At 38.8% G+C, this 25311-nt stretch overlaps 1 protein-coding gene across 1 annotated transcript in view; it reads right to left on the minus strand.

Annotated features, from left to right (window-relative positions):
* Positions 1–25311, minus strand: part of LOC110535425 (catenin delta-2) — a 393927-nt gene that overhangs the window by 166541 nt on the left and 202075 nt on the right. Inside the window, exon 11 of the mRNA XM_036935119.1 lies at positions 17163–17312. Coding sequence (XP_036791014.1) covers positions 17163–17312 — 150 coding nt within the window. The remainder of the gene's footprint in view (positions 1–17162; positions 17313–25311) is intronic.

Here is a 25311-nt window from a genome sequence, read left to right on the forward strand (position 1 = left end):
CTTACAACACCTGTAACCCTGGAAATCTTTGCCAGTTTCCTACTGTCCTTTCTAAACTGGTGATTTACCACACTCTGGGGGCCTGACACACCAGTAGGCACTAGATTCCCATGCTAGGTGGTTCCTATGGCTAAGTCAATGGGTTTGAGCATGACTACATGCGACAAGACTGAACAAATTGTCTGTAAAAGGTCTATCTGGTTGGCTCATGATGCTGGCAGCACAACAGTGGACTTGTTGCACAATGTTGATGCTTTGGATAGAAATGCTTACTAGATGATCGTATACGTACGTATAAGGTTGGGTTTAAAGTTAGTGATAAAAATCACATTATAAAGTCCTCCAACATCTTCTTATTATGTCTTCCATTGAGGATATGACCTCCATAAATCCTGCTCGATAAAATATGAATTAAAGGTCCCTTAGAGGGTACAGAATCGTTAATATGACATCAACTATAAGTGCGAACCAGGCAGAGATGATGGAGGGTCCTAAATGGTACTTCATCCTTATGGTCTTACATTCCAACACAATCTCACACTCAGTTTGTGGAAATATAGTTTAGGGTTAGGGTATTTCATTATTTTCAGACGCTCCTATACCCTTATTCCCAATATGTTATACCCCATAGGTTGTAAATAAACTATTTTTAAGGTAATGTAACTTGTATCATTATTATAGAGCTGTGATACCCATAGATAAATGGCTTCAGACCGAGCATTTCTCACTGGAAATTGCTGCTGACATTGAACTGAGCTTAGGGTTAGGGTATTTAATTCCCGCCTGCCTGACCACTCTGCCTGTCCCTGTCCCTGCCTGACGTCCTGTACCTTTGCTCCTACTCTGGATTATCAACCCCTGCCTGCCTTGGCCTGTTGTTTGCCTGCCCCTGTTGTTAAAATAAACATTGTTACTTCACACAGTCTGCACTTGGGTCTTACCTTGATTCCTGATAGATATAACTTGTATGATTATCATAGAGCCGTGAAACCCATAGCCGAATGGCTTCAAACTGAGCATTTCTCACCATTTATTTACAGAGAGCAAATTCCGTTCTATAGCAGGTAGTGTCAATTTATTTACAGTACTATGTTGACTAATTGTTGCTTTCTTCTGTGGAAAAACAGAATATGTACAACAATACAAAATATACCAAAAGCTGAATCAAACAAGAGATTTACGACTATTTAACCATGTTAATCATTACTGAAACATGCAAACTACAAACATTTAACCAGTTAATGATAATGGATACATGACTAGGGCTGTTACGGTGACCGTATTATCGCCACACCGGCAGTCAAGAGTCAGGAAGAAAGTCAAATTCCACATGACCGTTTAGTCAAGTAATAAGGCTTCTCCAAGCTCTGATACAGCTGCTGGTCATTAGTAGCCTACCAAACTTGCTAACTGCCTGGTACCCAGCACTCTATTGTCCCTCTAATCACTCTGACATCAATGTAAATATAATCGAAAATCTAATCAAACACTTCACGAGAGCCCATGAGCTCATGTCCCTCAACATTTCTATAGGCAATTGAGAAAACAGAGTGATGGCCTCTATTAAAAAGAGGAGGATCCCATCAGCTTTCTATAGGCTAGGCCTACTATATCTATTTCTAACTTTCCTAATGTTAAGCACATTGGTTTTACTTACAACAGGAGTATAGCCTACCTGGCTGGCATGAAAATGAACCACGGGAAAGCGTCCTGCTTTCGCTATTTAAGAGTATAGATTACATATTTTTTTCCGCTGCCCCTGTTTCGAGACAGGTGCATGATAATGGTCCATTCTGAATCAAAACAAATTTACCACATATATTATTTAATATATGTAAAGACAAGATTAAATCAAGAATAGTCTGATGGGTGACAATATTACCCTATCACTTTGTGAATTACATATTATCACTTCTGAATGATGCCCAGCTGAAGGCAAGAAACAGTGAATGCTTTTTTTTGCGATTTTTCAAATCATAGTCACACACCTCATGTAGCCTAGCACATAGGCCTATATTTTTTCATAAGGTTTGTACCAACTAAAGTGGCCAAATAACTTCTTAAAATGAAACACATTAATACACTTTACAATGGGTGTATAGCCTAACTGGCACACACACACAGAGTGTGAGTTTCAAATTTGGGGAAGATCATTTTCACCATAAAAATGCACCTTTATAATAAAAGCATTACATGCATAATTGCATTTGCGGTCATTTTTAAGAATGCTGTTTCCTGCTAATGGAACATTTGCGCTTATAGCCAACTGCAATTTATGTGAAGAAATAGCCTAATAGTTTATCAACATTTTAAGCTCAACTTTTTCATCAGTTGCGCCATGCTCATTGCTTAAACATATTGTCCCAGACAGTTTGGAATATTTATTTCTAACACAGACTAGAATAGGTCAACTTTTGTACCATGGGGGATAGTAGATTGACAAAGGCTAGTGCTTTTGATGTTCGTTAGGCCTACTCATCTTGTTGTTTGACGAAAAGTAAATGTGGACAGTTCTTCCAATATCTTCAATATGTGCCTCGGAATTAGATAAGGACACGCACAGCTGCATCCCAGATGTGTCTGTCTTCACTTGTAGCCTGTGAGAAAGACACGATCAGAGAGCCATGTGAGAGCCATGTGAGTGAGAAGCACGCAGCTGGGAGAAGGAGATTATAAGGAGAAGGGAATTATATTTATTATATTCAGCACAAGGGCACAATGCCCACTGGCCGCAAAAGGCATATATTTTTTTAGGGGGCATTATGGCAACACAAAGGGGATGCAGCCGGGAAATTCTAGGCATTATCAAGTGCTTGTCAAAATGTGAATGAGAGGCTGATGAAGTGTGTACAGGCTGCACAAAATAACAAAGCAAAGCTCATGCCTTTCATGCAACTTTTTTCAAATCATCATTAGAATAGCATCATGCAGCCTTAGAATGTATTAAAAATCAAAACATATAGCCCATCATTTTGACATTTTTATTTAACCTTTATTTAACTAGGCAAGTCACATCATAACTAAAGTTACATAACTAAAGTTACATAAATAACTATTTTATTCAGCTTATGTTCAATTGTATTCTTCATACTATAAAATAATGTAAAATAACACCACGAAATTCTAAGCAAATCTTGTCTGCTAAATGAACTAGTATAGCCCACAACAATATGGCATAGCCTGATCAGGACCTAAAATATGGACAACTCAGAGTGTGCTATTCTGTTCTTCTGAAATAGACCACATTTTCTTCATATCTATATCTGTCTAAAATAAATAATGGATTTATTGCGATGGTGTAGTCGATATTACATTTATTTATTAGACTTTTTAAAATGTATATGTTCCAAAGGTCTGCATGAGTACAACATGAGTACAAACAAAGTGAGTTTGTGTGTGTAAGTGTTTGTGTGCGCGTGTGTGTATTATGGTGTGTATTATAATTTCCCATCAAAAAATGTATCCCCATTCCCAAATCAAATACCTTAATCAATACCACATTTTTTATATATTTTTAAATTGTATTTATCTTTTTTTCCAATCTGGCAACCCTCATAAAATTCGACATAGCCTTGTATAAAAAGATTATGAAAAAAATTGTGTAATGTAGGCTCCACAAAAAACAACATTAAGCTACTACTGCAATATAATCATTATGGTGACAACCAGGTTGATTAAAAATAGTGGGTTGTTAACACATTTGTTTTTTTATATAAACAAATATGGGACACAAAAAAAGCAGTGTAGAACACCATTGCCCATCATGCATTGGTCTAATAACTTTCAAAAGATTGTTCCGAAGTTTACCCCCCAAAAATGTATATTCTGTGAATGAAGTCGCACAAACATTTGTATTTTCTTACCAATTAAGTCGTACAAAAATGTCTATTTTCCTATTAATTAAGTCACACAAAAATGTGTCTTTCACACAAATTAATCTAGACAAAAATGCACAAAAAACAAACAAAATCTGCTAAAATTATTTTTGTACAGAATTGCACGAATTGAGTTGTGCAATCCGGAAACTATACACTGTATAATTTAATCATATTTCCTCATATATCCATCCTGAGAGCTAAATGTTTCTGGCACAGATTGTATCTTACCTGTAGCTAGCTACATGTCTATGTTTTTACTCTCAATTTATTTATTAACTCTTACTCCAAATAAAAGGTCCATTCTTTTTTCATAAATATACTTTTCTTCTCCAGAAGAGAATTGTGTGTGTGTAAGCCCATTCCTACGTGAACAGCATTAGTAGCTGATAAATATTATTGTATCTTCAGCTGTAAGTTGTGTCCGTATAAACCCATGTGAACAGGTGCTACATAATAAGACATCCAACTTGGTTGGTTATTTGCTCCAGCATCTTTTTGATCCTGCAGGTTCAAAGTCATGTAATAATTCTCCATTGATATCCAGCTAGGAATTCATTAGAACATCAGTCTCTGGAGCTATTCTAAAAGCTGTCTGTTTGGCTGTGTTTATTTGAAGGCGCAGGTGGGAGTGGTGTGTGTTAGAGGGTGTGTGTGTGTGTGTGTGTGTGTGTGTGTGTGTGTGTGTGTGTGTGTGTGTGTATGTATGTATGTATGTATGTATATATGTATGTATGTATGTATGCATGCATGCATGTATGTGTCTCTGTGTATGTGCAGGTGACAATTGAGCTAAAACTCAACATTCAGGAGAAAACCTGATCTTTTCACTTAATTAATACGTTTCTAAAATCTCATCGAAAACCGACCCCAAAACACACACTATCTGACATGTTTTTTACCAGCTAATGTGCTTCTGTTGCTTTTCGACATTAGAGAGAACTACTCAAAACTTGGCAAACAAGCGCTTTCTTCGGTTAGATACTATTAGTGGTGCAAATTTCACTGGGGACATATCCCCCTCATGTTCTGAAATGGCATTTTTGTCCCCCACAGTTTTATCATTGGAATGTGATCTAAAACGAGGCAACAGTGTACTTTAGAACCATGTGGATGCCTCCGAGTGGTCGGGTAGGCCATTTGGAGATAGGAATGTGATCTAAAACGAGGCAACGGTGTACTTTAGAACCATGTGGATGCCTCCGAGTGGTCGGGTAAGCTATTTGGAGTTTTTATCCGACAGAAAAAAAGGAAAAAAATTATGTCCCCCCACTTCTGAAACAAAAGTTGCGCCCCTGAATTGTATTACGGTAATATATTGCATGCTATTTCTATGGAAACAGAGGAATGTTTTTATTTAATTGAATATGTCCAGGTATATTAAACACTGTCTTTTAACCTTGAACAGTATGAGGTAAGGTCAACATACAGGTTAAATATTTCAACCTTTCTCTCCACTGTTGATCGTTAAACTTTTAAAATGATCACTTTTATGTTATGAACCTTCCTTCGCTGCCAGGGTAAAATCGAGGTCTTCTCTCGCTCTCTCTCTAGAATGTCAGCTCTCATTACTAAAGGCATACACAATATTCAGAAGGGAGTGAATTAGCTTTATGGTTTTATGCAAAACAGGCTTTCACTGTGTGTGTGTGTGTGTGTGTGTGTGTGCCTTCTTCTGAAAAGGCCTGGTGTCATATTAGAAAGCTTTGATGAGAGCATTAAACAGAACCGCCAAACGGGCACTTGCCCAGTGTCTGTGTCGGCAGCTCTCCAAAGAGGCAATGTTTGAATAGGGGACATGTGTGTGTGTGTGCACCGTGTAGCTGTGTGTGTGCGTGTGCATGTGTGTGTGACAGGCTCCATGCTGAGCAGTGTGTTTCTGACAGCTCTCCCTCCAGGCCGAAGCTAATCCCTCTTTGTTTTCTAGAAAAAAAAACAGATTTTACAGAGAATCCCCTCTGGTGTCCTTGGTAGAGACACACGCACGCACACACACACACAGATTCTGGTAACATTGAAGGCGTATAGCGGAGGAGAATTCAGGGAGAGGAATTAAGAGTTAATACTACTTAATACTAGGCAGGGTGTCTTAGAGATAATTCACCCTGAGAAGCAGAGAGATAGAGTTTAATGAGAGTTACACCTCCAGATGATATCCTGTAGAGGAGTTGTACACGTTACTCATGGTGACTCTGTAGTATTACACCAAGCATTCAGGTCGACTGTCATGGTACTGGTACTGAAACGTCATGGCAAGGGAAGGAGCGAGTGATGGAAATGAAGGACAACTGTTTTTCATTCCATCAACTCACCACTCATATGAATGTGTTAACTGTTTTCACACAAGGTTTGTAGAAACCCAACTAAGCCTCTCTCTCCCCTGTCGCAGTAGAGTTTAGCTGCAGTGCAGGGTGTAGATGTGTGGATGTGTGTGTGTGTTATTATAAAAAAAAGTAATAGCTTGAAATAGACCACATTAACCTGCTGTACTATGTGGCGCTGGACTGGTTTACTCTGAGAAAACACACACACTCAAAGCTACAACGGCTTACCTGCCTACCTCAAACTGCGTTTATGGGTTACACCAATACCACAAATAAACAATAGATTGCAGGCTTTAGAGTTAATTCAATGTAGAGTTATAGAGAGAGAGATCCAGCTCTCTAAAAAAATGCCTTATAGCATTAATGACTGTGATTCACAGCTGGATGATGAAACTATAATGTGGAGTCAGGGTTTAAATAGTACAATATAGTACAATATACTATACTGTTATAATGACAATACTGTTATACTGACACTACTGTTACAATGACTATACTGTTATAATGACAATATAATAATGTATAATGTTATACACTGACTACATTGTTATATACTGACAATACTGTTATACTGACTATACTGTTACATACTGACTATACTGTTATAATGACAATACTGTTATATACTGACTATACTGTTATACTGACAATACTGTTATATACTCTTATACTGTTATATAATGACTATACTATTAATATAGTCCTTTAATGTTATATACTAACTTTACTGATAAAAACTTGTATCCTGTTGTATACTAACTATACAGTTATATATTGACTATACTGTTATATTCTGACTATACTATTAATATACTCCTTTAATGTTATATACTGGCTATACTGTTATATACAGATTATAGTGTTATATACTGATTATAGAGATATACTGACTATCTTGTTATATTATATACTGACTATTTTTTTTTTTTTATTTAACCTTTATTCAACTAGGCAAGTCAGTTAAGTCAATGACGGCCTAGGAACATTGGGTTAACTGCCTGTTCAGGGGCAGAACGACAGATTTGTACCTTGTCAGCTCAGGGGTTTGAACTTGCAACCTTCCGGTTACTAGTCCAACGCTCTAACAACTAGGCTACCCTGCCACCCCTTAACTATACTGTTAAGTACTGTTATAAACTGACTATACTGTTATATAGTGACAATACTGTTATATACTCGTATACTGTTATATACTGACTATACTTTTACATACTGATTATACTGTTATATACTGACTATACTGTTATACTGACAATACTGTTATATAGACTATACCGTTATGTACTGAATATAATGCTAAATACTGACTATACTGTTATACTGACTATACTGTTAAATTGACTATACTGCTATATACTGACTATACTGTTATATACTGGCAATACTGTTACATACTGACTATACTGTTATAATGACTATGCTGTTATAATGACTATACTGTTATATTGACTATATTGTTATACACTGACTATACTGTTATACACTGCCACTACTGTTATATACTGACAATACTATACTGTTATACCAACTATACTGTTATATACTGATTCTACTGTTATATACCGACAATACTGTTATACTGACTATACTGTTATATACTGAACTATACTGTAATATACTGACTATACTGTTATATACTGACTATACTGTTATACTGACTATACTGTTATGCTGACTACACTGTTATATTGACTATACTGGTATATACTGGCTATACTGCTATATACTGAGTATACTGTTATACTGACAATAATATTGTATACTGACAATACTTTTACATGCGGACTATACTGTTATATACCGATGATACTGTTATATACTGAGTATACTGTTATACTGACAATACTGTTATATAGACTATACCGTTATGTACTGAATATAATGCTAAATACTGACTATACTGTTATACTGACTATACTGTTAAATTGACTATACTGCTATATACTGACTGTACTGTTATATTGACAATACTGTTATATACTGACTATACTGTTATAATGATTATACTGTTATACAGACTATACTGTTATACTGACTATATTGTTATAATACTGTTATAATGACTATACTGTTATATACTGACTATACTGTTATCATGACTATACTGTTTTACTGACTATACTGTTATAATACTGTTATAATGACTATACTGTTATACTGATAATACTGTTATATACTGACTATACTGTTATAATGATTATACTGTTATACTGACTATATTGTTATAATACTGTTATAATGACTATTCTGTTATATACTGACTATACTGTTATCATGACTATACTGTTATACTGACTATACTGTTATATACTCTCATACTGTTATATACTCTTATACTGTTATATACTGACAATAAAGTTTTATACTGACACTACTGTTATATACTGACTATACTGTCATACTGACTATGCTGTTATATTGACTATACTGTTATGTACTAACTATAATGTTATATACTGACTATACTGTTATACTGACTATACTGGTAAATTGATTATGCTGCTTTATACTGACTATACCGTTATATACTGACTATGCTGTTGTCATGACTGTCCTGATCAGGTCAGGTTACAGAAGACCACAACCCTACAGAGTATCTCTCAACCTCAACAGAGGAGGAGAGATCTAGGGGCCTGAAGATGTGGGGGTTTTATGACCCCTCACGCCATTGGTAAATCTTAGGCCACACAACATTCCTGTGTCCTCTCAATATGGAGAACCAACCTCAGAACATTAAACATGAAATAAAGAGACTTTGGAACAATGGTTTCCGTCAGCCACAATGGTGGTCATGACGATAGATGGAATATGAAAATGTATGTCATTTTTGTTTTGTTATTAAAGGTTAATAGATAACGTTATTACGAAAACATTGTAACGTGAATAGTTTTCCTAGTATATGTTGTTGTATATGTATATGATGTTTATACATTGTACGTTGTGTGGAAAATGTCCAAATCAAAGGGAATGTTTTGGTAAAGATGAAATGTGAAGTTAGTTGTCTAAAATTGGATTTGAGTAAAGCCTTGCTCTTAACTAGGTACACCCAGAGAATTGCCCTAAAGGCGGTTACGCCCACTTCTGACACAAGGGTATAAAACCTGTGAGTAAAGAATTTACAGATAAGACTAAGTGACCCAAGCTGCAGCTGAGGTCTAAAAAGTCAACGAACCCAAAACGCAACACAAGTTTGAAGACAAATAAATATTTGTCTACCCAAGCTACGGATGAGTAGCTGTGTCTAAGCGGGTGAATTCAAGTCGAACCACTTAGATTCCACTTCCCATCAAATTGTGGTGTCTACACTGTTTCATTCCTATGCTGTGAGCTCTGAGCTACAGAGCTGTCTGTCCTCAGAAGAGCCCTTTCAGAACAAGGGCGAGGGAACAGACTCCTAAGCTAAAAGGACCCTGACATTGTGAGGACGACCAGAGAGGTGCGCCGGAAAAGTGCGTCATTGAGCAGCCTGGACGGTCAACGTGCAGAATCCACAGAGACCTTCCCCAAGTAACTACATCATTATATTCTGACCCATAAGAGCGGCAGTTTGGGGCAAGGCTAGGGTTAGAATAAGCATAGCTGACAAATTCACCCAAATGTATATTTAGAGGGCAAGTTGGTTAGGATGATATCTATGAGGCTGCCCGTGTTAACGGCTTTGGGGTGGTACCTGGTAGGTTCATTGATAATTTGTGTGAGATTGAGGGCATCAAGCTTAGATTGTAGGATGGCTGGGGGGTTAAGCATGTTCCAGTTTAGGTCACCTAGCAGCACGAGCTCTGAAGATAGATGGGGGGCAATCAGTTCACATATGGTGCCCAGAGCATCAGCTGGGGGCAGAGGGTGGTCTATAGCTGGCGGCAACAGTGAGAGACTTGTTTTTAGAGAGGTGGATTTTTAAAAGTAAAAGTTCAAATTGTTTGGGTACAGACCTGGATAGTAGGACAGAACTCTGCAGGCTATCTCTGCAGTAGATTGCAACACCGCCCCCTTTGGCCGTTCTATCTTGTCTTAAAATGTTGTAGTTAGGGATGGAGATTTCAGAGTTTTTGGTGGTCTTCCTAAGCCAGGATTCAGACACGGCTAGAACATCCGGGTTGGCAGAGTGTGCTAAAGCAGTGAATAAAACAAACTTAGGGAGGAGGCTTCTAATGTTAACATGCATGAAAACAAGGCTATTACGGTTACAGAAGTCATCAAAAGAGAGCGCCTGGGGAATAGGAGTGGAGCTAGGCACTGCAGGGCCTGGATTCACCTCTACATCACCAGAGGAACAGAGGAGGAGTAGGATAAGGGTACGGCTAAAAGCTATGAGAATTGGTCTTCTAGGACGTCTGGAACAGAGAGTAAAAGGAGGTTTCTGGGGGCGATAAAATAGCTTCAAGGTATAATGTACAGACAAAGGTATGGTAGGATGTGAATACAGTGGAGGTAAACCTTGGCATTGAGTGATGAGAGAGATATTGTCTCTCGAAACATAATTGAAACCAGGTGATGTCATCGCATGTGTGGGTGGTGGAACTGAAAGGTTGGATAAGGTATAATGAGCAGGGCTAGAGGCTCTACAGTGAAATAAGCCAATAAACACTAACCAGAACAGCAATGGACAAGGCATATTGAATTAAGGAGAGGCATGCTTAGCCGAGTGATCATAAGGATCCAGTGAGTAGTGAGGTTGGTTGGGGTCACAGCGATTCAGACAGCTAGCCGGGCCATCGGTAGCAAGCTAGCATAGGATGGAGGTCTGTTTTTAGCCACCTCGTGCGTTTCCGTCGGTAGATTAGTGGGGTTCCGTGTGGTAGAGTGGACCAATCCAATTGGCAAAATAGATATAGTTATAGTGACCCAAGAAAATTGTCTGATAGACCTTTTCAGATAGCAGCTGATAAGACAGCTAACGATTAGCGGGCCGCAGATGGGCGTTCAGGTAACGTCGCAACGGAGAGGCCAGTTGGATAACTCCCTCGGACAGATAACGTCAGTAGTCCAGTCATGAAGGCCCGGTGGGGCTCCGCGTCGGTAGTACAACGGGTCCGGATAGGTGATTGTAGCCCCGGAGTGGCTGATGGAACTCTTCAGCTGGCTAGCTCCGGAATAATTGATGTTTGCTCTGGGACCGACATATGCAATAGTCCCTCAGATAGCAGCTAGCTAGCTGCAAGATCCAGGTGTAAATGCCCAGAGCTTGAGGTAGAAATCCGGGGATATGGAGAGAAAATAGGTCCGGTATGCTCTGGTCTGAGTCGCTAGCTTTTCGAACCAAAGGATAGCTGATGACCACCAACCGTGGTTAGCTGAACACAAACGTTAGCCAGTAAACTGGCTAGCTTCTATTGTGGATTTCAGTTTAGATTATTATTATTTTTTTCCAGTTTTGATTTCAGTTCTTTTTTTTTATTGGTGAGGCGGGTTGAAGTTGAGATTTTTAGACTAAACTGTTATATTGACTATACTGTTATACTGACTATACTGTTATACTACTGTTATACTGACTATACTGTTATACAACTGTTAAAATAACTATACTGTTATAATACTGCTTAAATGACTAACTGTTATACGGGCTATACTGTTATACTGACTATATTGTATTTACCGACTATACTGTTATACTGATTATACTGTTACATACTGGCTATACTGTTATACTGACTATACTGTTATATACTGACTATACTGTTACATACTGACTATACTGTTATACTACGGTTATACTGACTATACTGTTATAAAAATGTTAAAATTACTATACTGTTATAATACTGCTTGACTATTCTGTTATATAGTGACTATACTGTTATACTGACTGTACTGTTATATACTGACTATACTGTTATATTGACTATACTGTTATACTGACTATACTGTTATATAGTGACTATACTGTTAAAATGACTATACTGTTATACTGACTATTCTGTTACACTGACTATACTCTTATATACAGACTATACTGTTATACTGACTATACTGTTATAATGACTATACTTTTATACTGACTATATTGTTATACTGACTATACTGCTATAATACTGTTATAATGGCTATACTGTTATACTGACTATACTGTTATACTGACTACACTGTTATATACTGACTATACTGTTATACTGACTATACTGTTATAATGACTATACTGTTATACTGACTATATTGTTATTACTGACTATACTGTTATACTGACTATACTGTTATAATGACTATACTGTTATACTGACTATATTGTTATACTGACTATACTGTTATAATACTGTTATAATGGCTATACTGTTATACTGACTATACTGTTATACTGACTACACTGTTATATACTGACTATACTGTTATACTGACTATACTGTTATAATGACTATACTGTTATACTGACTATATTGTTATACTACTGTTATACTGACTATATTGTTATACTGACTATACTGTTATACTGACTATACTGTTATACTGACTATACTGTTATACTGACTAAACTGTTATACTGACTATATTGTTATACTACTGTTATACTGACTATATTGTTATACTGACTATACTGTTATACTGACTATATTGTTATACTACTGTTATACTGACTATATTGTTATACTGACTATACTGTTATACTGACTATACTGTTATACTGACTATACTGTTATACTACTGTTTACTGACTATATTGTTATACTGACTATACTGTTATACTGACTATACTGTTATACTGTTATACTGACTATACTGTTATACTGACTATACTGTTATACTACTGTTATACTGACTATATTGTTATACTGACTATACTGCTATACTGACTATACTGTTATACTGACTATACTGTTATACTGACTATACTGACTATACTGTTATACTGACTATATTGTTATACTACTGTTATACTGACTATATTGTTATACTGACTATATTGTTATACTGACTATACTGTTATACTGACTATACTGTTATACTGACTATACTGTTATACTGACTAAACTATTATACTGACTATACTGTTATAATGACTATACTAAAAAAAAGACTATACTGTTATACTGACTATACTGTTATACTGACCACACTGTTATAATGACTATACCGTTATAATAATGACTATACTGAAAATGACTATACTGTTATAATGACAATACTGTTATACCGACTATACTGTTATACAACTGTTATAGTGACTATACTGTTATACTGACTAAACTGTTATAATGACTATACGGTTATACTGACTATACTGTTATACTAATGACTATCCTGAAAATGACTATACTGTTATACCGACTATACTGTTATACTGACTAAACTGTTATACTAACTATACTGTTATCTTCTTACGGACGTGGTTCCTGCACAGGAACACATCAGCGGAAATTTCAGAGCGCCACCTATAGTACTATAGTATAGTACTCAATAAATCTCAAACTTTCATTAAAACACACACGCAAGATACTCAATTAAAGCTACACTCGTTGTGAATCTAGCCAACATGTCAGATTTGTAAAATGCTTTTCGGCGAAAGCATGAGAAGCTATTATCTGATAGCATGCACCCCCCCAAAATACCTGAACGAGACCTAAACAAAAGATTTTGCGGTAGCCGGCGCTACACAAAACGCAGAAATAAAATATAAAACATTCATTACCTTTGACAAGCTTCTTTGTTGGCACTCCTATATGTCCCATAAACATCACAATTGGGTCTTTTTCCCGATTAAATCCGTCAAAGTATGCCAAAAATGTCCATTTATGAAGGCCGTCTGATCCAAGGAAAATGCACCTTTACACGACGCAACGTCACTTTTTAAAATTAACAAAGTTGCCTATAAACTTTTACAAATCACTTCAAGCTACTTTTGTAAACCAACTTTAGGTATTAATAAACGTTAATAATCGATAAAATTGATCACGGGGCGATCTGTATTCGATAGCAGCAAGTCTTGAAATCATCGTCCATTTTTTTCACTTTCATAATTTCCTGGGTGCACCCCAAGACAGGAAGTGCCTATACGTCATCCCACCAAAGATAAACGTGCAAAGAAATGCCAGTATTGGCGACATCGTGTGGAAGCTGTAGGCGTTTCTATCGCCTTAGACAATTCAAAGACTGGCGGATGAATCTTTTTTTTGTGTTTTTGGTGAACAGTTTTCCCTGGGATTTTTACTCCTGAACACGTTCTGTTATAGCCACAGACATGATTTAACCAGTTTTAGAAACTTCAGAGTGTTTTCTATACACACATACTTATTATATGCATATACTATATTCCTGGCATGAGTAGCAGGACTTTGAAATGTTGCGCGATTTGTAAAAAAAAAGCTGCGAAAATTCGTAGCATCCTTAATTATACTGACTGAACTGTTATACTGACTATACTGTTATACTGACTATACTGTTATACTGTTATACTGACTATACTGTTATACTGACTATACTGTTATAATGACTATACTGTTATACTGACTATACTGTTATACTGACTATACTGTTATACTAATGACTATACTGGTATACTAATGACTATACTGAAAATGACTATATTGTTATACTGACTATACTGTTATAATACTGGTATAATGACTATACTGTTAAATATTGTTATATTGACTATACTGTTATATACTCTTATACTGACTATACTGTTATAATGACTGTACTGTTATATACTGACTATACTGTTATACTGACTATACTGTTGTACTGACTATACTGTTGTACTGACTGTACTGACTATACTGTTATAATGACTGTACTGTTATATACTGACTATACTGTCATACTGACTATACTGTTGTACTGACTATACTGTTATACTACTGTTATACTGACTATACTGTTATATACTGGCTATACTGCTATATGTACTATACTTGTTACATACTGACTATACTGTTAAAATGACGATACTGTTATACTGACTATACTGTTATAAAACTGTTAAAATGACTATGCTTTTAGAATACTAATTAAATGACTATACTGTTGTACTGACTATACTGTTGTACTGACTATACTGTTATACTGACTATACTGTTATAATGACTATACTGTTATACTGATTATACTGTTATACTACTGTTATACTGACTATACTGTTATACTGACTAAACTGATATAATGACTATATTGTTATACTACTGTTATACTTACTATACTGTTATACTGACTATATTGTTATATTGACTATACTGTTATACTGACTATATTGTTATATTGACTATACTGTTATACTGACTATATTGTTATATTGACTATTTGACTATACTGTTATAGTGACTTTATTGTTATATTGACTATACTGTTATAACGACTATACTGTTATATACTGTTATACTGACTATATTGTTATATTGACTATACAGTTATACTACTGTTATACTGACTATACCTTTCTCAATGTCAGAACTATTTTCATCTGATCATTACTACAAGGCATCACTTAGACATTATGAATCTTGGAGTGTGTGTTTGTGTGTGTGTTTTGGTTTTACTATCCTTGCGGGGAACAGAAGTCCTCACAAGATTCGTTAAACTGTCACGTCCTGACCTTAGAGAGCCTTTTTATGTCTTTATTTGGGTTGGTCAGGGTGTGATTTGGGTGGGCATTCTATGTTCTTTATTTCTATGTTTTGGGTTTCTATGTTTTGGCCGGGTATGGTTCTCAATCAGGGACAGCTGTCTCTGATTGGGAATCACACTTAGGCAGCCTGTTTGGCGACTTTAGATTGTGGGATGTTGTTTTTTGTTAGCTCTGCGTAGCCTACGGAACGTGACGTTCGTTGGTCTTTTGTTGTTTTGTTTGGTGTTCCGATCATGAACACGTACCACGCTGCACCTTGGTCCACTTCTTCCGACGAGCGTTACATAAACAGGGAAAATTCGGACAAGTGGGGACATTTCGCCGGCCCCCAAAAGGAAAAAGACAATTTTCAGCTTAGGGGTTAGGTTTAGGGTTACAATTAGTGTTCAAATTGGGGTTAGGGGTTAGGTTTAGTGTTAGGTTTAGGGGTTTGGGGTTAAGGTTGGGGTTATGGTCAAGGTTAGGTTAGGTTAAGGGTTTTAAGGGTTAAGGGAAAATATGATTTTGAAAGTGAATCAATTGTTTGGTCCCCACAAGCATAGCAAAACAAAGATATGTGTGTTCGTACGTGTGTTCGTACGTGTGTACATGTGTGTGTGACTGAGGCATCACTTATTCATTTTGAATCCCTATTAGCCGCACACAGGCCCTGCAGTGGTCAATCTAACCATCTTTAAACACACTGTTCTGTAGCCGGCTGCATTAAACAAGCCAATAACTCAGGAATGGATCAATACCGCTCACTAAGAGATTTCCTACTCTTTGGTCTCGCTGTGGGAAAGATAAGGTAAATGAGTCCCAGTGTGTGTTTTACGATATAAACCGACTGCATTAGAATTGATCTACTGCAATAACAGTAAATTGTATATGCTATAATTGTGTTCGCAAGGTAGCAAACCCTCAAACATGTAATAATGTACTTCTTAGAGAGTAAACAAATCGTTATATCATATTGCTCAATAAACAAGCTTGGATACACCCTGCCATAGCGTACAGGCTTAAAGACATGCTCCTTGCCTGCAAGCAATTTATTTCTCTTTCATGTACCATACCCATTGATCCAAACAATAAGTAATCTATAGTAGCTTATTTAGCATAATCACTATCTGACCCACATGTTAATGATAGTTATTAATGCCTGGCTGGTTAATGAGTGTGAGAAGATACAGCCTAGCGTGACAGAGAGGGCTATTCCCATGTAGAATGATGCTGTAATAGGATTTCGACAGCATACCTAAACCCACATCTAGATAACACAAATTAGTCTCTATTGAAGAATACTGGAGGTTAGTATGTGCTGCAGACAGAACTGTGCCTATCTCTATTGTTCTCTTTTTGTTAGTGTGTGTACATATTAAAGGTGTGTGTGTGTGTTTAAATACTATAGGATGGATTATATAGTCTTACCAGTGTTGTTTCCCAGTCCCCTCATAGGTCCTTTGTGGTAGTGGTTGACTCTGTCCTCATAGATGGGCTCTTTGTGGTGGTCTGGGGATCCCAGGGGACGCAGGTCTGGACCACAGTGACTGTGCTGATTACTGTAGGAACCCCTGGAACCTGGAGAGGGAGAGGGAGAGTGTAAGGAAGGGAGGAAGAGAGAGAAAGACAGAGAGAAAGACAGAGAGAAAGACAGAGAGAGAAATCAGCCCTGAGTATTGACTTTTCTCCAGCAAAATGTAATTCTCCATACACATTGTCCCTAAGTGCTCTAGCCTCTCCTCTCTTTCTCTGTAATCATCTTATCTTCTGTCCCAATAGTCTCTCTCTAGCCTCCTCTACTCCCATAGTCTCCAGCCTCTCCTCTCTTTCTCTGTAATCATCTTATCTTCTGTCCCAATAGTCTCTCTCTAGCCTCCTCTACTCCCATAGTCTCCAGCCTCTACTCCCATAGCCTCCAGCCTCTACTCCCATAACCTCTATGGTAGGGATCATCAACTAGATTAATCTTCTTTTTTAAGCAGATGGTCAGGGGGCTGTAAAATTATTTCAAATAATTTATAGATTGCAAGAAGCCCAAACAGATATAATATTTGAAAACTAAAATAATTTCAAACCTTCCTTACATTTGTATACGATCAAATACTGTACATGTCTCTATTATGTGTGGGAATATTCTGGAACAGATATCCTAAATGAAAATCTCTTGGAGCTGATTTCCTGGTGTTTTTTCAGAGAGGGATGAGGATAAGAGGATGATGAGAGAGGGATGAGGACAGGATGATGGGGAGAGAGGGATGAGGATAGGAGGATGATGAGAGAGGGATTAGGATAGGAGGAGGATGAGAAAGGGATGAGGAGAGAGTGAGGAAGAAAGTGGGATGAGGAGAGAGGGATGATGAGAGAGGGATGAGGAGAGAGGGATGTTGAGAGAGGGATGAAGAGAGAGGGATGATGAGAGAGGGATGATGAGAGAGGGATGAGGAGAGAGGGATGAGGAGAGATGGATGATGAGAGAGGGGTGAAGAGAAAGGGATGATGAGAGAGGGATGGGGAGAGAGGGATGAGGAGAGAGGGATGATGAGAGAGGTATGATGAGAGAGGGATGAGGAGAGAGGGGAACACAGTCAGCTGTACTAACAACAGGAGATATTCTCCCTGAACTCTGTATTTCAATAGTGTACCAGACAAACGTTTGGACACACCTACTCATTCCTTTGGTTGTTCTTTGTTTACTATTTTTTGCATTGTAAAATAACATTGAAGACATCAATAACATATATGGAATCATGTAGTAACTAAAAAAGTGTTAAACATATCAAAATATATTTTATATTTGAGATTCTTCAAAGTGGCCCTCGCCTGGATGACAGCTTTGCACACTCTTAGCATTCTCTCAACCAGCTTTTTTTTTTTTTTTAAATGTAACCTTTATTCAAAACAGAAATCCCATAATTAAAATTCCTCAAACATACAAGTATTTCACACCATTTTAAAGATACACTTCTTGTTAATACCACCACAGTGTCCGATTTCAAATAGGATTTACAGCGAAAGCACCACAAACGATTATGTTAGGTCAGAGCCAAGTCACAGAAAAACACAGCCATTTTTCCAGCCAAAGAGAGCAGTCACAAAAATCAGAAATAGAGATAAATGAATCACTAACCTGTGATGATCTTCATCAGATGACACTCATATGACTTCATGTTACACAGTACATGTATGTTTTGTTTGATAAAGTTCATATTTATATAAAAAAATCTCATTATACATTGGCGCGTTATGTTCAGTAGTTCCAAAAACATCCAGTGATTTTGCAGAGAGCCACATCAATTTACAGAAATACTCATCATAAATGTTGATGAAAATACAAGTGTTTTCCATGGAACTTTAGATACACTTCTTCTTAATGCAACCGCTGTCAGATATCAAAAAAGCTTTAAGGAAAATGCAAACCATGCAATAATCTGAGTACCGCGTTCAGAGCCCAAACAAGCCAAAAAGATATCCGCCATATTGTGCAGTCAACAGAAGTAAAAAAAAACATTATAAATATTCACTTACCTTTGATGATCTTCATCAGAATGCACTCCCAGGAATCCCAGGTCCACAATAAATGTTTGTTTTGTTCGATAATGTCCATCATTTATGTCCAAATAGCTCCTTTTGTTAGCGCATTTGGTAAACAAATCCAAACTCACGAAGTGCGTTCACTAGGAGCAGACGAAAAGTCAAAAGGTTCCATTACAGTCCGTAGAAACATGTCAAACGAAGTATAGAATCAATCTTTAGGATGTTTTTAACATAAATCTTCAATTATGTTCCAACCGGAGAATTCCTTTGTCTGTACGAACGAGCGTCACGAGCTCAAGGCATTCTGGCAGACCTCTGACTCATTCCCCTCTCATTCGCCCCCATTACACAGTAGAAGCATCAAACAAGGTTCTAAAGACTGTTGACATTTAGTGGAAGCCTTAGGAAGTGCAACATGACCAATATCCCACTGTATCTTCAATAGGAAATTAGTTGAAAAACGACCAACCTCAGATTTCCCACTTCCTGGTTGGATTTTTTCTCAGGTTTTTGCCTGCCATATGAGTTATGTTATACTCATTCAAACTTTCTGTTTTCTGTCCAAATATACTAATAATGTGCATATATTAGCAACTGGGACTGAGTAGCAGGCAGTTTACTCTGGGCACCTTATTTATCCAAGCTACTCAATACTGCCCCCAGCCATAAGAAGTCCAGGTGGGCCAGTTGAGAACAAGTTCTCATTTACAACTGCGACCTGGCAAAGATAAAGCAAAGAAGTGTGACAAAAACAACAACACAGAGTTACACATGGGATAAACAAATGTACAGTCAATATCACACAAAAAAAATAATATAGAAAAATATATACACAGTGTGTGCAAATGTAGTAAGATTAGGGAGGTAAAGCAATTTTTTATTTTACCTTTAACTAGGCAAGTAAGTTAAGAACAAATTCTTATTTTCAATGACGGCCAAGGAACAGTGGGTTAACAGCCTTGTTCAGGGGAAGAACGACAGATTTGTACCTTGTCAGCTCGGGGATTTGAAATTGCAACATTTCGGTTACTAGTCCAATGCTCTAACCACTAGGCTACGCTGCGTCCCCAGTGGCCATAGTGGTGAAATAATTAGAATTTAGCATTAACACTGGAGTGAGATGTACAGATGATTATGTGCAAGTAGAGATACTGGGGTGCAATAGAGCAGAAATAAACAACAATATGGGAATGAGGTAGTTGGGTGGGCTATTCGCAGATGGGCTGTGTACAGGTGCAGTGATCTGTAAGCTGCTCTGACAGCTGATGCTTAAAGTTAGTGAGGGAGATATAAGTCTGCAGGTTCAGTGATTTTTGCAATTCGTTCCAGTCATTGGCAGCAGAGAACTGTAAGGAAAGGCGGCCAAAGGAGGAGTTGGCTTTGGGGATGACCAGTGAAATATACCTGCTGGAGCGCATGCTATGGGTGGGTGTTGCTATGGTGACCAGTGAGCTGAGATAAGGTGGGGCTTTACCTAGCAAAGACTTATAGATGACCTGGAGCCAGTGGGTTTGAAGACGAATATGAAACGAGGGCCATTCAACGAGAGCATACAGGTCGCAGTGGTGGGAAGTATATGGGGCTTTGGTGACAAAACAGATGGCATTGGCATTGATAGACTAGATACAATTTGCTAAGTAGAATGTTGGAGGCTATTTTGTAAATTACATCGCCGAAGTCAAGGATCGGTAGGAGAGTCAGTTTTACAAGGGTATGTTCAGCAGCATGAGTGAAGGAGGCTTTGTTGCAAAATAGGAAGCCGATTCTAGATTTAATTTTGTATTGGAGATGCTTAATGTGAGTCTGGAAGGAGAGTTTACAGTCTAACCAGACGCCTAGCTATTTGTAGTTGTCCACATATTCTAAGTCAGAACCGTCCAGAGTAGTGATGCTAGTCGGGTGGGCGGGTGGGGGCAGAGATCGGTTGAAGAGCATGCATTTAGTTTTACTTGCATTTAAGAGCAGTTGGAGGCCACGGTAGGAGTGTTGTATGGCATTGAAGCTTGTCTGGAGGTTTGTTAAGACAGTGTCCAAAGAAGGGCCAGAAGTATACAGAATGGTGTCGTCTGCGTAGAGGTGGATCAGGGAATCACCAGCAGCAAGAGCGACGTCATTGATATATACGAAGGAAAGAGTCGGCCCGAGAATTGAACCCTGTGGCCCCCCATAGAGACTGCCAGACGTCCGGACAACAGGCCCTCCGATTTGACACACTGAAATCTATCTGACAAGTAGTTGGTGAACCAGGCGAGGCAGTCATTTGAGAAGCCAAGGCTTTTGAGTCTGCTGCTAAGAATGCGGTGATTGACAGAGTCGAAAGGCTTGGCCAGATCGATGAAGACGCCTGCACAATACTGTCTTTCATACCAGATTGCATAGCGGAGAAGGTACGGTGGGATTCGAAGTGGTTCGTGGTCTGTTTGTTAACTTGGCTTTCGAAGACAGGTAGAAAGCATGGCCAGCCGTATAAAAATGCTTATTGATATTCTCGATTATCATGGCTTTATTGGTGGTGACAGTGTTTCCTAGCCTCAGTACAGTGGGCAGCTGGAAGGAGGTGCTCTTATTCTCCATGGACTTTACAGCGTCCCAAAACTTTTGGGAATTTGTGCTACAGGATGCAAGTTTCTGTTTGAAAAGCTATCCTTTGCTTTACTAACTGAGTGTGTATATAACTTCCCTGAAAAGTTGCATATCGTGGGGGCTATTCGATGCTAATGCAGTAGGCCACAGGATGTTTTTGTGATGGTCAAGGGCAGTCAAGTCTGGAGTGAACCAAGGGCTATATCTGTTCTTAGTTCTACATTTTTTGAAAGGGGCATGCTTATTTAAGATGACGAGGAAAGCACTTTTAAAGAATAACCAGGCATCTCTACTGATGGGATGAGGTCAATATCCTTCCAGGATACCCGGGCCAGGTCAATTAGAAAGGCCTTGCAATGAGGCAGTGATTGCTGAGATCCTGGTTGATAACAGCAGAGGTGTATTTAGAGGGCAGGTTGGTCAGGATGATGTCTATGAGGGTACCCGTGTTTACGGATTTGGGGTTGTACCTGGTAGGTTCCTTGGTAATTTGTGTGAGATTGATGGCATCTAGCTTAGATTGTAGGACGGCCGGGGTGTTAACCATATCCCAGTTTAAGGTCACCTAACAGTATGAACTCTGAAGATAAATGGGGGGCAATCAATTCACATAAGGAGTCCAGGGCACAGCTGGGGGCTGAGGGGGGGTCTATAACAAATGGCAACAGTGAGAGACTTATTTCTGGAAAGATGGATTTTTAAAAGTAGAAGCTCAAACTGTTTGGGCACAGACCTGGAAGGCATGACAGATCTCTGCAGGCTATCTCTGCAGTAGATTGCGACTTCGCTCCCTTTGGCAGTTCAACCTTGGTGGAAAATGTTGTAGTTGGGAATGGAAATTTCAGAATTTTTGGTGGCCATCCTAAGCCAGGATTCAGACATGGCTAGGTCATCAGGGTTGGCGGAGTGTGCTAAAGCGGTTAGTAAAACAAACTTAGGGAGGAGGCTTCTGATGTTAACATGCATGAAACCAAGGCTTTTACGGTTACAGAAGTCAACAAATGATAGCACCTGTGGAATAGGTGTGGTACTGGGGTCTACAGGGCCTGGGTTAACCTCTACATCACCAGAGGAGGAGTAGGATAAGGCTAAAGGCTATAAGAACTAGTCGTCTCGTGCGTTGGGAACAGAGAATAAAAGGAGAAGATTTCTGGGCGTGGTAGAATAGGTTCAGGGCATATTGTACAGACAAGGGTATGGTAGGATGTGAGTACAGTGTAGGTAAACGTAGGCGTTGAGTGACGATGAGAGAGGTTTCGTCTCTGGTGGCACCAGTTAAGCCAGGTGAGGTCTCCGCATGTGTGGGGGGTGGGACAAAAGAGCTATCTAAGGTGAGCGGGACTGAGTGCTCTACAGTGAAATAAAACAATAAGAACTAGGCGAGACAGCAGTAGACAAGGCATATATGACATTAGAGAGAGGCATATTGACATTAGAGAGAGGCAGAAAGCGGGGTCAGTTAGGTACATACAGGACCTGAGTTCGAGGATGGTGCCGACAGGTAAACAAAATTAGGTACCATGTAATTGAAACAGTCCAGGGGGCATCAGCTGTGTAGCTGAGTGATCATAGGGTCCAAAGAACAGCAATAGGTCAGTCAGCAATAGGTCAGTCAGCAATAGGTCAGTCAGCAATAGGTCAGTCAGCCGTTCAGAGTTCAGTACTATGCTAGTCAAGCGGGGGACACAGTGTTTAGAAAGCTAGCAGGCTGGGGCAAGAAGATGGGTCTTCGGCGACATCGCAACGGAAACGCCTGTTGAGACCACACCAGGGGGATCGGTGGGGCTCTGTGTCGACAATAAAGGGTCCAGGCCAATTGGCAAAAGAGGTATTGTAGCCCTAGAATTAGCTGGTATATGGGCCTAGCTCGAGGCTAGCTCAAGGCTAACTGGTGCTTGCTTCGGGACAGAGGCATTAGCTAACAGTAGCCACTCAGTAGCAGCTAGCTAGCTAGCTACGATGATCCGGTGTAATGATCCAGAGCGGCAGGAATCCGGTGATGTGGAAGAGAGAAGCAGTCCGATATGCTCTGGGTTGATATCGCTCTGTGCAGACTGGCATGTATATTCCGAGCTAAAGCTGCGGTGTCCAAACTAAATGTGAAGACTGCTAGCCGTGGCTAACAAAGACTAGTAGCTATTTAGCTGGCTAGCTCCTGGCGGAGGTTCCAGTTATAAGGAATAAAAATAGCAGATCCGTACCACAATGGGTGAGGCGGGTTGCAGGAAAGTATATTTAGTTGGTAGACAGAAAGTGAGATTAAAATGTATATGAGAAAAAATTAACAGGTGTGCTTTGTTAAAAGTTAATTTGTGGAATTAATTTCCTTCATAATGTGTTAGAGCCAATCAGCTGTGTTGTGACAAAGTAGGGGTGGTATACAGAAGATAAAAGACCAAGTCCATATTATTGCAAGAACAGCTCAAATAAGCAAAGAGAAACAACAGTCCAACATTACTTTAAGACATGAAGGTCAGTCAATCCGGAAAATGTCAAGAACTTTGAAAGTTTCTTCAAGTGCAGTCACAAAAACCATCAAGCGTTGTGATGAAACTGTCTCTCAGGGTGAACGCCACAGGAAAGGAAGACCCAGAGTTACCTCTGCTGCAGAGGATAAGTTGATTAGAGTTAACTGCACCTCAGATTGCAGCTCAAATAAATGCTTCATAATTCAAGTATCAGACACATCTTCACATCAACTATTCAGAGGAGACTGCGTGAATCTGGACTTCATGGTCAAATTGCTGCAAAGAAACCACTACTGAAGGACACCCATAATAAGAAGAGACTTGCTTGAGCCAAGAAACACGAGCAATGGATATTAGATCGGTGGAAGTTTGTCCTTTGGTCTGATGTGTCTAAATTTGAGATTTTTGGTTCCAAACGGTGTTTCTTTGTGAGACGAAGAGTAGGTGAACGGATGCTCTCTCCATGTGTAATTCCCAACGTGAAGCATGGAGGAGGAGGTGTGGTGGTGTGGGGGTGCTTTGCTGGTGACACCGTCAGTGAATTATTTATAATTCAAGGCACACTTAACCAGCATGGCCACCACAGCATTCTGCAGTGATAAGCCATCCCATCTGGTTTGCGCTTAGTGGGATTGTGATTTGTTTTTCAACAGGACAATGACCGAACACACCTCCAGGCTGTGTAAGGGCTATTTGACCAAGAAGGAGAGTGATGGAGTGCTGCATCAGATTACCTGGTCTCCACAATCACCCGACCTCAACCATAGTGAGATGGTTTGGGATAAGTTGGACCGCAGAGTGAAGGAAAAGCAGCCAACAAGTGTTCAGCATATGTGGGAACTCATTCAAGACTGTTGGAAAGCATTCCAGGTGAAGCTGGTTGAAAGAATGCCAAGCGTGTGCTAAGCTGTCATCCAGGCTAAGGGTGTAGAAAACAGTAAAAATAAAGAAAAACCCTTGAATGAGTAGGTGTGTCCAAACTTTTGACTGGT

This window comes from Oncorhynchus mykiss, chromosome 11 (assembly GCF_013265735.2).
Source record: "Oncorhynchus mykiss isolate Arlee chromosome 11, USDA_OmykA_1.1, whole genome shotgun sequence".
Lineage (NCBI taxonomy): Eukaryota > Metazoa > Chordata > Actinopteri > Salmoniformes > Salmonidae > Oncorhynchus > Oncorhynchus mykiss.